This window comes from Tauraco erythrolophus, chromosome Z (assembly GCF_009769465.1).
Source record: "Tauraco erythrolophus isolate bTauEry1 chromosome Z, bTauEry1.pri, whole genome shotgun sequence".
Lineage (NCBI taxonomy): Eukaryota > Metazoa > Chordata > Aves > Musophagiformes > Musophagidae > Tauraco > Tauraco erythrolophus.
The window spans coordinates 9,969,939-9,983,725 of NC_141496.1; the positions used below are offsets into that span (position 1 = coordinate 9,969,939).

Genomic DNA, 13,787 nt, shown 5'->3' on the forward strand with positions numbered 1-13,787 from the left:
TTTCAGTCTTAGTGGAGTGAAATGCAGTAAGGGCAGATCCTTCAGCTTAAACTGACTTCTTGTTCCACCAAAACCAGCAGAGCTTTACTGAGTTTACACCATTTCGTAGCTTCAGTTGACCATCTGTTTCACCATACTGAAGTATGAGTGATATCCCCCAAAAAGCAGAATTATTTATCAGTTAACGACCCCACAGTTGTACAGTGCTTGGAGATCTTCATTTTAAATATACTGCAAAAAGGCAAATACTTCTTACCCAGTCAAGCAACGTGCTTTACACCGTGATAGCCTAGAGTCATGCAGCATGACAGTGATCTGGGATGACCAGTCACGTGCAGTGTGTTTGCAACTCAGTGCCGCTGAAATGTTCTTTTATGTCACGTGCACAGTTGAAATGTATCTGCCCAGCTTGCCAGCCCTTCTTCAACATCTATTTCTTTCCAAGTTCTCTTAGGCTGTTCATCACCTCATCTTGAAGTGTCAAGGAAGAGTGGAGCTCATGTCAGCAAAGTCCCGAAGCATATGGGGCTCCGTACCTGGTTGTGATGCTGCCTTGCTGTGACTATAGACGATTCACTTTATGACTCTGGAATTATTCCACTTCTCTTATTTTCATCCTTGCCTATTTAGCTAGAAGGAGAGATCATTCAGATACTATCTTTCATGGGGCCCTATGCTGCAGCTACCAAATATTTTCTTAATAGTAATAATAATTTATGAAAAAAATTAAGTCAAGTCATCATTTGTTTCTTTAAGGATATTTTCAGGGAAAGTGTATTTTCAGTAAACACTGAACTAAACATACTTTATCTTCAAAACCATGTTACTCTTACTGGGAAAGGAAAATCTATAAGATTTTCTTTTGAATTCTGGATTTTAAGTTTTTCTTCAAACAGACAAGAAAGAATTATTTATTGCTTTCATATTCCTAAATAGCAGGTAAAAATATCCAGTCTACCAGTATAACAACACTTTCTGCTTCATAATACATTAAGGAAGGCGAACGATTCTGTGAGGACTTTTATCATCCATAAACTGAGCTGGAAAATGCAGAGCTGCTTGAAGAACTTTGCTTTGAAGTTTAGTTTGTTTGGATATCTGACTTTGATTTGAGGGGCATACTAATACCCAGGTTATATATCGAGTTCTTTCTAATTAGAATTGGGTACAGTGCCACCAAGAGTCAACGATTCTGTTGCCCTGTGGAAAGCAACTTTAGCTCAGAGAGACACCTGCTAAGTAGTGTATGGGCAAGTAAAACCTAAATCAAGCTTCCACTCCAAATAAATTACAGCTCCGGAGACCTGTGAAGGAAAGTATCTGCAGCAACTCTGTCTGCTTAGACATTGCATGAACAATCCCCTCTACTGAGGGAGCAGTGTTATCAAAGTGTCTGTCACTCCAGCCCTGGATGAATGCCTCCTTTCCCCACTCCGAATCTGTCACTTTCGTCTCAAGTGTGTCTAAACCAACTCTCAGGACTGTACAATGGGAATTGCTCCTAGCAACTGCTGTCCTGCTCATCTTTCACATGAGACATGAAATTGAAGCCCTGAGTGCAGAAAAACATAGCATATTTCACAAGAGGGGGGGTGATGTTAGTCTTGGTCTTTTGGCCATCTTCCAGCGTGGGTAATTACATTTCTAGCTAAAATTCCCTCTGCTCTACAGTTTTAATTGGACAGTAGTTTCTTTCTTGCTTGTCTAAAATCCCAGGTTGGGGTCAGGCCCTCACTGCTAATTCTAGAGCCTTATTTTCAGTAGAGCTATGCAGGCATTTAAAAAAAAATCTGTTGTTTTGTGGTTTTTTTTTTCAAACTTAGGAGGCATCATACCAAATGTCCTGATCTGGCAGAACTCAAAGTAAAGAAATCCTCCTTTGGCTTACAGACCCTAATGTCAAGGATCCTTAGATTAGCATCCTCCTAGCTTTGCTTTGCAGTCACAGAATTTCCAACACAAGCAACCCTGTTCACATGGTGACACTTAGGAAGGTAGTCTGATTGCCCAAATGAGAAGTATCCAGCAGTACCCATTCATTTAAACATCTCAGCTGCTGCATACAGCTGACATTTTGGAAGGTACTTAATAGGATCTGCGCATTCAGATTTCTCATACTCAATAGCATTACTCACTGGAACTTTAATGTAACAAGCCCTTTTTTTAATACTTTTGGCCCAGAACTTCTAACTGGCTCCATTTGAGCTAACCAACATAGAAAAGTCTACCTGTATGAGAGAGACACCCTTGCAGTAAAGTGCTTAACTGCATGCTTACATCCAATGGGACATTCATTAAGTTTAAAGTGAAACATGATTTAGCAAATTAGGTCCAAATTCATCAATTTTTCAAGAAAAAGATGTTTAACCATCTGTAGAGATCAGTAACCTACTGAGCCAGAGGAGACTTATAGGGTTGACAGGAAAAGAAAATTCAGGCATATATTGTGCAAGGAAACATCTTCACAAAACTTTTCCTGTGAATGACGTTCTAGGGAGAAGCAGCAGCTTTCCCTGATGCTGTGCAGTACTATTTGGTCTTCTGAAAAGCTTTTGCTTCATTTGTGTATTCACTCCATTTGGAAGGCCGTAACTAATGGGAAACAGTCCTAGCAATCAGGCAAAAGATTTGTTTTCCTTTGCCTTTAAATGAAATATCAATGGATGGATATTTTATTTTTAGTTGAATATGAAATTTCACAAGCGACCTGTCAAGCTCCTGTTTTCAAGAATGACTTTATTTCACACATCAAGACAGGCTGGGAAATTAGTTTTTCCCACAGAGGACTCTGATTAGGGATTACAAAGTGAGTGTGGCGCAGATTTTTCCTCCATCTTTTCCCTCTCTCCGCCAACCTATAGAGCATCTGACTCTGCTGACTAAGGGGAGCAATTCATTACCACGCATGGAAGGGAGACGGGAAGCAAGATAGCCGTATTAAGTAGACTTGCTGGCCCAAGAAAGAAGAGAGAAAGCATAATAATACTAAGCCCTTACATTATCCTTTTCATCAGTAAATATCAAAGCACTTGAAAAAGGAGGTTGATGTGATGGGAAGGGAGATAAATGCCAATTCCAAGTATCCTATTGCAGAGGTACCAGCAGGAATGCTCACTTTCATGATAGTCTCTTTTGACCATGGATCTGCAGGGTAGAGAAGTAAACAGGTCCATCTCAAGCTAAAACGCGGAATTAACACACAGATCTCCAAGTACATTTCAAACATTATTGACTTGCCCACTGTAAGTCTCTTGGGGGCTGGGGAAATATGAGGTCCAGTCCAACTACTGGAGAGAGCAAGAGGGAGATTATGTATTACTAATAAATGACTGAGCAGACAGGACCTATTGCCTTTGTCAGCAGACAACAGCTGATTTACACCATGGTTTAACTGCTTGCGGAAGCAATAAAGAGTCCGGATGAAAGGCTCTGTCGTTTTTACCCCATGGAAAATCTGGCTCATTCTGGGGCATTTCTGATGTTATTGAGTAGATTAGTAGGAGTCACTGGAGCAGAAAGCAGCCTTGTGCTGCTGTAGATGAACAGCACTGTTTGGTTTCCCCCGCCCCTAAAAATCCTGCACTGGGTGATCTAATAGAGTTTACTGCCTGATTTCCTTTGAGCCACGTGAAAGGGCCACACATGAGGAACCACATACAGAAAGCATCAATCCCAAGGTCGATCTTCATATTCAAGAGCAATGCAGCATCTCTACTGGCTACGTATCTTTAACAGTTTACAGGCACATCTCATTGCAGAGCAGTCTTAAAAAACCCTCCTTTTTCTACTCTGTAGTTTGTGCTCTAACTTGCTTCTATTTGCCAATGGCCTTTCTGCCCTGTGTATATGATAGTGATGTTCAAAGAGACCCGAAGTCCTGCTGTGACAGGCAATCCAGAAAAAACATCTCATAAGAAGCAGTGTTAGATCCCATTGGGTCAAATGGTTGCTGTGCAGTCACTACGACTCACATCAGGAGGGAAGAACACTCCAGGGGCGAGAACTTCATGTGGAGGTTACCCATGTTTTCATGATGCCATCTACAATAATAGCTTGGTTTTCAACCGTGTGAGGCATCAGCAATTTCCTGAGGCAGCTCTCTGGCCCTAAAACTTCCAGGGCAAATAGAGATAGAAAGAAAAGGAAAAGGAAGAAGACACCAACTTATTTACACTTCTCTGTCCTGTTAACTAGAGCAGGTCACATCTTCAAAACCATTTGCAGAGATGAATACTCATTCACCTTATGCAGTTTCGAAATTCCATACGCTGCATTGTACCCACCATGCTGCTGCCTCTGCTCTGAAAAACACGACAGCAGCTCTGAACAGCCCAATCTTCTGTGGACCAGTGCCTCCCTCCAATACAGCTGAAAATAGGTTTAAATCATTAGATTCAGGTTACCAAACAGTCTCTTGGATCAGGGTTAATTAAACGAGTGTTGAAATCTAATTAAGAACTGGTCCAGGTGATAATTAGCAGGAAATGTATGCATTAAAATATTCATTTGTCGATGAGCTGCAATTAAGAGTGTGATTTGGGGAAGGATCAATAACTACATCATGTGATTTAAAAAAAATGAAAAGTCACCCAGCCTTGAGCAGAAATGCAGGGGAATTTAGGCAAGGTTTTTTTCTCCCCTGCCGCTTTCTGTTTTGCTCTCATAATAACTTCTGAAGACTGCTCTCCACCCTTGAATAGAGCATTCATCACTCCATCTCTTTGTTTTCCTGAAGCACTTCTTTCATCCCCTTGCTCTTCACCACATTGTTCGAGTGGGTTATAGATTTATTAGAGAGAGACTAACAGGTCAAAAAGAAAGATTCTTTGCCAATGAAAATCACTTCCTCCCAGAACAAGCTGCTAATCCAGGGGAACATCGCTCATTGTGTGGCCTTAGATCGGGGTTTTTCTTAGCAAGTGAATTCCTCCAGCCTTTATTCATAACTGAGGATCCAGAGAGGCTATTGAATATGTATAGCTTGCACTTACATACATCTACGTCCATAGTTGTGGTTTACTATGCTGCTCCCAATTTGTAGCAGAGCAACTCTGCTTTCACCGAGACAATTTTTTCCCTGTTTACAAGTACACAGGGGTGTGTGTAAGCCAGTTAACTGCACTCCCCTGTGCAATCCCAGGCAATCCCACCTCTGCTAGGAAAACGAGGGCCTCGCAACGGTCCACCTCCTCTGGCATGGAGCTGGTCTTCCTCTACTGCCATGGCCAGAGGCTGAGTCGGCAATTTCCCCGCTGACACCACTTCCATCGGCAAACACCAGTGTGTCAAAAGGGAAGCATACCACAAGAGCGCGATGATTTCAGCTGCTCTTTGTCAGGCTCCTGACAGCTCACCTTCTCACCTTCCCAGGCTCAGTGGTAGCCCAGCTTCCAAGGCAACTGTCAGCCTGATATGGGGACCGCTGCCAGATCCCCCATGCCCTGCATCCCTCTGCCCCTGGAGACACCATGCTGTGGGGAATCGACTGACCCATGAAGTTAGGACATCCTTGGAACCAGCCAAAAAAATACCAGTGCCTTCTTTCCTAAGTAGATCTATTTCTTCCCATCTCTGTGTCCTATCAGAAATTTAAGAATTGCAGTTGCTGACCTTTCATGTTGTTTTGGGGAGCAGAGGGATGTCTTTCATTCCCAAAAGCTCTACATTTTTCACAGACTTCTGCAGCCAGCTCCGATGATGATCTGTAGTTCTGCACCAGTGTTGACTGTAAAAACACTGTAAAACTTGCCCAGAAAAGTGTAATATTAAATGTTCGTGGAGAGGAAACTCAGGTCCATCAGGTACTATTTTTGGTCCCGTAATTTAACAGTGCTGAAGACATGCTGTTGGTGATGAGACTTACACCCTGCTCAGCTTACTGAACCCCATCTCCAGGGCTGGGCAGGGATTTCTCTCTGCACGTGGGAGTTACAAGTCACAGCAGTGTGAAAGGGTGATCCAGCTCAGGGGGTCTGGCATGCACAGAGCTAACACATTCCATCAAAATAAATCAGTTCTCAAATCCTACCACATTAATCCAGCAAAAGGTTCTACAGTTTTCTGCACTGAGTCCAGATCTTTGTCCTCTGATGAGGCCAACCTACTGAGCCAGCAGGTTTTCTATATGTTGAAAGAATAAGGCAATAACTTTTTCAGAGAGAACATTAATGACAACCTGGAAGTTAGGATTTTGGGAGAAACTAGGAACTGGGCTGCTGGCCTCAGTTGTTCACCCTCCAGGGTCCTTTCCTTCCTTCCTGGTGCTCTCAGACTCTTGTAAAGGTTCAATTCAAAAGGCCTGAGAGGTTGTGTGAGAAAAATCATCATCACCTGAATCCCACACTACCAAATCTGTGCTAGTTGTATGGATTGAATGAGCGAGTGTGTACCCGGCTAATTAACTTGTGTGTCTCCTTCTGTCTCCTGTCCTGCAGGGAGCCTCTTCAAGCCTGGTGGTGAAGTTTGCTGATACAGACAAGGAGCGTACAATGAGACGCATGCAGCAAATGGCAGGACAAATGGGCATGTTCAACCCCATGGCCATCCAGTTTGGAGCGTACGGCGCCTATGCACAGGCAGTAAGTATAGACACTGGCTCTATGGATATTCACGAGAACAGGGGTAGGACACAGAATGACACAAAGCACACGCGAGCTGACATGATTTCTCCATTAAACCGATTAAACAATGGGGGCAAACTGAGCCATGCCATCTAGGGTAGGAGACGACATCTCCCTCAGAGGTGCAGTACCTTCTTCTGGCAGCAATCAAACCGTGGTCGTGTGTGTACTCATGTAAGACACTTCCTCTGGGGTCTAAGCCATGCTGCCAAATCCAAACACAACTAGTGTTTGAGTTTTGGATAAAATAGGTCCTGAATTCAGCTCATGCTAGTTCTTTGTCCTATGTCAGCACCACTTGGCATTAGAGAAGGTTTGTGAGGGCACAAATACTTTCTGGCCCTTCTCTGGTAGCGGCCATGGAGACTGAGTTGAACTGGGGAGATGGTTTTCTGCTTCATTTGGTCAGGTCCCCACTGCCCCATGCATCATTGTGGGTGTCTATAGAGTAATCATGGCAGCTGTTGACAGAAATGCTTTTAGGTTCGTGAAAGCATACTAGGTAATACTGAAATGGACAAGCAGACACACAGTCCTGGCTCCCTAAAATGTTATCATTTAAACACACTGAGAAAACTCATCAGCTATTTAAAGCAGCATTGCCCTGTCTATCTTCAGGTATCCTACCTACACATCTAGCTCAGACCCTGGGCCCCTGGGAAAATGTGGCTATACAGAGCTGGGCTCCTGGCAGAGCCCTGAAACAGATGCCTCTGGCATAACTACCTTTCCTTAGGCTGCTATAAACAAGAACCTGTGACACAAGATCAGGTTCTTGTATCTTAGTCTCTGCCAGATGTTTTGGAGCAGGCAGACATAATACTGCTGGTGACTTCGGCTGCCTTCTCTGGAGCAATGACATGGGAACATTTGCACGCAGTGACAGTAAATCTAGATGTTTCATCCATTTGGTGGTAAAATGTGGCCCTCTTGAACTCTGTGCTGGATTTGTGTGCAGGAAGGAAGTACTGTTAATCCCATTTTCCAGAGGAACATCTTCTGAATGAGAGACATCAAATGACTTGCCTTTGGTACTACAGGGCCAACTCAGGAATCACATTCCGGTGCACCTAGACTCCCTACAGCACACTGACGGCAGGGGTCTGCTTTCTTCCCTGCCTGTTTCCTTCTCCATGGACTTCCCATCACATCCACATGAATTTTTTTCAACTTGAGGACCTAGAAGTTTTTGGCCTCCATTGAGTGTCATGTGCCTCACTGGACACTTGGAACAACCCAGCCTGCTCTTTGCGTAGTCCATGTAGAGTCAAGATGTACCCCCTGGTGCTATTCCGAACTTTTAAAATTCCCTTCCCACTAGACAAATTCATTTTTCCTTCCATTTTTCCCTTTTCATTTTTGTTCCAAATCAAAGAGAATCTTTGCTTCCTCCTCTGTCCCCTTCTCCCCTCCTCACGCAATAGAACTGTCCCCTCCCCAGCCTGGCTGTGTTTAACTGTGTTCCTGGCTGGAGAATTCTGCAGGAAGGGGAAAAGAGTACATCGCAGCTGAGCCCAGGCCAGTGGCCAGCAGCCTGACAGAGGGATGTAGCATCTGTACCAGAGGAGTTAACAGGAGGCAACCCCTGGGCAGCTGGGGGCAAACATCTGCAGAGGTTGCCAGGCATGAGACGTGGTTCCAGAGTTATGCTACAGGCGTTGATCAGGCAGCTGGAGAGGTGATAAAGGCACCACTGCCCTGGTGCACTGAACCAAAAATTCCTCACGTATCATTTTTAATCTGGAGTAATTCTTCTAGTTGCCATGATAATAGAGTCATTGCAGGTTTATACCGATACAAAAGAGGATGAGATCTGCACCTTTACACCACAAAAGTCCCCTCCATCTATTTCTTGCCAACAAATACAGGACACTCTGAGGGACAAGGTGCTTCAGTGAGGTTTCATCTCTGAAGAAAGACTGAAAACAATTCCCACTCCTTTTGAAACTAATGAATATTTTTCCTATTGATTTCTGTGAAAGCAGAATCGGACCCATCATCCTTTTCTTTTTTTTCCTTTCTTTCCTGGTAAATATGCTAATCAGGGAGAAAGAATAAGTTTTAGATCTTGACCCATTGAATATGACAAGTTGGTGACACCAATTACCCCGGGGACTTCAGAGCTGTCTAAACGATAGGATCACATTTCCGTGTGGCGCCTGTACACCCAGAGCGTGCTCAGATGCTGTCTCTCAATCAGCCTCCCTATCTGTGTCTCTCCCTATCTGCTTCATCTCACATTCTCACACAAAAGGGAAAGAAGGGAGTGCTGAGGCTCTCTGACGTTCCCTCGGTCCCGATTAATCCACCTTGGACTGCTGGCTCTCAGATATCAGGGTGATTGACACCTTGCAAATGCCAGCAGGAGATGGAGGGATCGATAGGGAGAGAGGGGAAGTGGGGAGCACTTTTATTCAGCCTGAACTGAAGCTGAAGAGTGAGGGCAAGGCAAGAGGAGGGAAGGTGAAACAGCAAAAACACAAGAGCAGGACAGTGGTGACAGCTGATGCCACCGCCACCAGCAACTCATGTGACCTTGGGTGAATCGTTTGACCCACTGGTCTGGTTTCCCCATGTACAACTAAAGCTGATGATCGGACTTATTTATTTTCCCTTCTCCCTCAGGGACATGGCTCTCTCTCATGCTGTCTCTCCATGGGTTTTCACACAGGGGTGTGGTGGTAACACAAGTTTAAGAACTGCCTCAGTGCTTAGTAGTAAGGCCAGGATGATCATGAGACACTAGGATCTCTGATTTGTACTCATAACCTGTCCTCCCAGCTATCCCACTGCGGTCCGAGATTGACTGGTATCTCTGTATAAGAGTTCCCAAGCAATCCCATGAGAGTTGGTTAATCAATAGTTTCTAATGGTCTGTCCCCATGGAGGAGGTTGCCAAGTCCCCTAGGCAAGGGTTTCTTGTTGAATCGCCTCCAGAGAGGCATCATGCACATCACCGAGACTGGATTAGCTTCTGCAAAAACGTCTCCATGCATGAAGGTGGCCAGTGCAGCAGAAGCCCACACGATGCTGCCGTTTGAGAGGTTAGTGGGCAGCCGTGGATTTGCAAACCCAGCGGCACCACTGAGGAGAGGAGGCAAGGGTCTCCATCCATCAGTGTTTGACTGATAGATGCTAGTGGCGCCACCAGGACTGCTTTGGGCCCTAGCTCCCCCTTAAGGTACCTCCTTAGCAGCTCAGCAAACGTCCATGTCACAGTTCACTCACTACTGCTGCTCGCTGCTCAGTTACTCAACCTCAGCTTAGGCAACTTTAACCTCGACAGCAGCAACGGCCCCACAACTGGCTGAGCACCTAGTCCTTGGGTTCAGCAGCCATATGGCCACATATCCAGAGGTAAAAAAATCGGGAAGCAAAGGGGGTTCTCCTCTGTGTGTGGTTTTTGCCTCCCCTCCTCATGTGCCCCCTGCAAGCAGACCAGGCAACAGTTGGCACTACCTCTGTGTGCTGTTTCAGTGACACAGAAAGTCACATCAGACCCACCTCAGCTCTTTTGTATGCAGCTCAAGGCAAGTCAGGTTTCATGGCTCCCTGAAGCTCACAGAGCCCCTATACTAATTTTTTTCAAGGGGTTTTTGATTGCTTTAAGTTTTAGGTTTTTTTCTTTCCCATGCTTATTTAATTTCCCCTTTTGTGGACCAATTATTTATTTTAGTTCACACATGTGTAAGGCACCAGCCCTTTTTGTTGCTGGGTTGCTACAACGTCTGGGTATTGATAGCTGCTTCTGTGGTCTTAGTTGGGCCCAGCTTGACGTATAGGTCTGGACTCAGCCTGGACAGAAGGACACTGATGCTGAGTGGCACCACCTTTGATTTGCAGCCAGTCAAGAAACAACCTGCAGGCATACGCTGCGGCTCAAAGCAGCACGGCACACCTTCTTGGTCCCCAGTAAGTGATGGGTGGCCAAGTTCAAAATCACGAGCAATAAAAATCAAACCAGGCTACGAATGGTGGTAGTACAGTCCTGGCCCAAATAAGCAACGGTGGCAAAAGTTCCTGTAGGTCTTCTTTCTATTAAGAAAGTGGCAAAAAAGTGGTTAGCGGCTGTCACATGTCGCTGCTGCCCTACCGTGCAGAAAAGGAAACGTGCACAGATCGAAAAGGGTTGGGAAGGGGGAAAATGCAGAAGAGCAAAGCAAGAACAAAGGAAGGAGCCTCGGAAAGTGACAGATACAGTATAAATTATTTAATTTTTAAATTATTTAAAATAAGATCAAAGTCATAAATCAAGTTTGCATAAAAAATGGGGTGGGAGTGTTAGCCACGGTCTCCTGGCCAAATTCCAGCCACGGGACTGATTACATCCTGCAGCAGGGGACGGGCATAGAGATAGTCAGTAAAAACAGACAGATGGGGATGGGGGCAACATAGGCAAGGGTAACATTTGCTCTCCGATCTGGAGTGAGTCCTTCGCCGTCAGTTAATCCCAACTCCCTTCACTATGGAAAAGTACAAATGGCTGCAGCTCCCGAACTGCAGACAAAAAATGCAACAAATATGGGAACATCCAGCGCTGCACAGCGCTCAGTCACCGTCATAAGTGGTCACCTTGGGAAGTTCAGGCAGCAGTGACTACCAGGCTGACCATAAAAGCCTAGGTGCCCCCCTCTGCCTCCCTGTCTCAGCTCCTGTGGAGATGAAAGGATATTTCTGCTAAATGATCTGAAGTAGTGCTGAAGGGAAGAATCAGTTCCTCCAATATTTTTTCAATTCATACTGTGAAATTATTTTGAAAAGATACTTAAAAAAATCCAGTTAGCTCTATGAAATCAGGGAAAAATTACTAAGTATAGACTGTCTTCTGCATGCAATAGTTATTATATTTAAATGACCAAAATGGGACAGTTTATTTGGTAAATACTACCTGTTATGCAAATCACTTGTTCTGATCTATTCCAGAAAAGAAAGCTATTTTGAAGCCATAATACTTTGTAGCAGGGCTAATACCATATTTCTGATTGTCAGCTCCCTGGTAATTCAGAAATAATGAATACCAAGATTTGGGATCTATATATATTTTGGTTTTGTTTTTTTTTTCAACGGTTCTCAGGAATTTAGAAGTCCAAATTATTGTGTATTAGGCTTCAGGAAAACGCTAAGATATATGGATCCAGGTGCTGCACATTTGTTTAATTTTAAAAAAAAATCTTAATGAAATTTATATTTTATTTTCCAAGCAGGAATTTCTGTTTCCAAGAAGACAAAGTATCATTCTGATTATTTTACAGTATATCTTCTATTTGCCTCAAGGTTTGGGAGATATTTTTGGGTTTATTTCCCAATGGCCAGTTAGGTAAAACAGACACGAATTTGTCAGTTCTGTGATTTTACCCAGTATGAGTCCTCTTACTGCTTGATTGATCACCTTACATACCTCTTTCTATCGCAGGGATACCATGAGGGTTAATTAGCTAAGTGTTTGTATAGATCATTAGAGGTGGGAAGCATCGGGTGCTGTTATCACCTTTATTATTATTACTGAATGAAGAATATGAAAAGTCAGACAAAACGTCATGTTGTTCAGAGACAAGGATAGAAAATAACACTGAAAAAAATGAGAAGGTCATCAGATCGCACAGAGTAAGCCTTCTCCAAGGGCAATGATCATGCTATTTCAAAAAGTGTGCATCAAAAATAATCTTTCCTCTTCCTCTTTTTCACTTTCATGTGTATTTCTTTGGGGGGCTGGAGAAGGCAAGCTGCAGCACCCTTATCCTGTTTCTAGTAGGAGGCTTTGGCCTTGAGTAAGTCATGTCATCTCTTTGTGTACCTGTTCTTCCTGTAAAAAAAAGATAATATTTCCTCTTGTTGAGTGCAGTTGCACAACCCTGCTGTCTGTCTCTTGAGGGAAGAGGCTATCATTCCATTCCCAAATCCATCTCTGGCCACCTGTCCTCACCCCACACCACTAGACTGGCAGTGACTACACAGGGAACCACTTCTGGGAGGAAAATCAGGAGTAAGCGCTGTATCTTCTTGCTGTGTGGTTAACGCTCTGCTGGTGTTGCTCCTGAGCTGGTGCTCGGCAGCATCGGGAGTGCGTCTGTCCTGGTGTAAAGGTAACGGCAAGACAAGGAGAGAGAGACGTGCATCGGCAAGTTCTTGCTTTGGCACAGCTGTGTTGCAAAACTACATCTTTTGCTGTTTTTTATCTTAATCTCCCATGCTAGGATAGGATGGATAAGCCTGTGGAGGTGCTTATCCATGGATGACAGAGCTGGCTATACTGGAGGTAGCAAAAACATGTGTGACATGAATCCCCCCCATCTCTCTCTGCTGACCAGCCATCACTATCACTTCTCCCCATACTTTGGATGACCTTAGCAGTGCGTCTCCAACTACCTCATCAGTTCTCAAGCCCTGAGATAGGGACTGCAGGCTCACAGCTGCCCATGGGTATGAACCAGTTTGGTTTAGCATCTCCTGCTCTCCTCAGAAGATAAAATATTTGAGCAATAATAGGGGTCAGGTTGGAAGAAAGAAGGAATGAATCTATAAAATTGGATATGAAAAAGCTCTAAATGCTGAAGCAAAGCTCATGCCAAGGAAGTAAGAGAAGCAAAAGGAAATACGTCCTTTCAGCTGAAGAAGGGAAAAGCTCCTTTCCGTCCCCTTGGATCAGTTTGAGATAATAAGGCTGCTGCCTCTCTGATTAGTGCTCTGTGGCCCCAACCCAGGCAGGGAAAATCTGCATTTCAAATGGCATATTTTAAAGTACACAATACCCAGGGGCCCTGCTGCTATTGATTTTCCTCTGGTGGGGTCACTGCCTCACTTTCTACAGCTTTATTAACTGGGACCATACACTGGGCTTCTTTCAAAGTGAAAGGAGAGTGGATGGGACATATGTCTTGGGTGGGAGCTGGGGAAGGAGTGGGATGACTTTTATTTGAGCTCACTTGGGAATGCCCCGGAGGTTTTAAAGGGAGACTGGTGACCCTTACAGGACCTGCCCTTCTTTTGTAAATTTCCCTGGAGCCACCCTGGGTACAAGGAGGTAGGTCTATGCCATCAGCTTCTTTCAAGGTGACTGAGTTCCTGTCCTCCCACCCCTGTGATGCTGCTGCACTCAGACAGGCCATGGCCATCAGCAGCTGGGAAGGACCCTCCTCCCTTTCCCTTTTAACATTTACCCCTGAGCAC

The 13,787-nt window shown here is 44.5% G+C and overlaps 1 protein-coding gene across 50 annotated transcripts in view; it reads left to right on the forward strand.

Moving 5' to 3' along the window:
- The window catches only part of CELF4 (CUGBP Elav-like family member 4), a 724,170-nt gene that overhangs the window by 654,280 nt on the left and 56,103 nt on the right, over positions 1–13,787 (forward strand). For 32 of the 50 annotated variants that reach the window (XM_086629112.1, XM_086629073.1, XM_086629095.1 and 29 more), the window contains one exon: positions 6,435–6,578. In XM_086629112.1, the coding sequence (XP_086485238.1) occupies positions 6,435–6,578 (144 nt within the window). The remainder of the gene's footprint in view (positions 1–6,434; positions 6,579–13,787) is intronic. The other 18 variants (XM_086629077.1, XM_086629098.1, XM_086629079.1 and 15 more) reach the window with 1 other exon arrangement.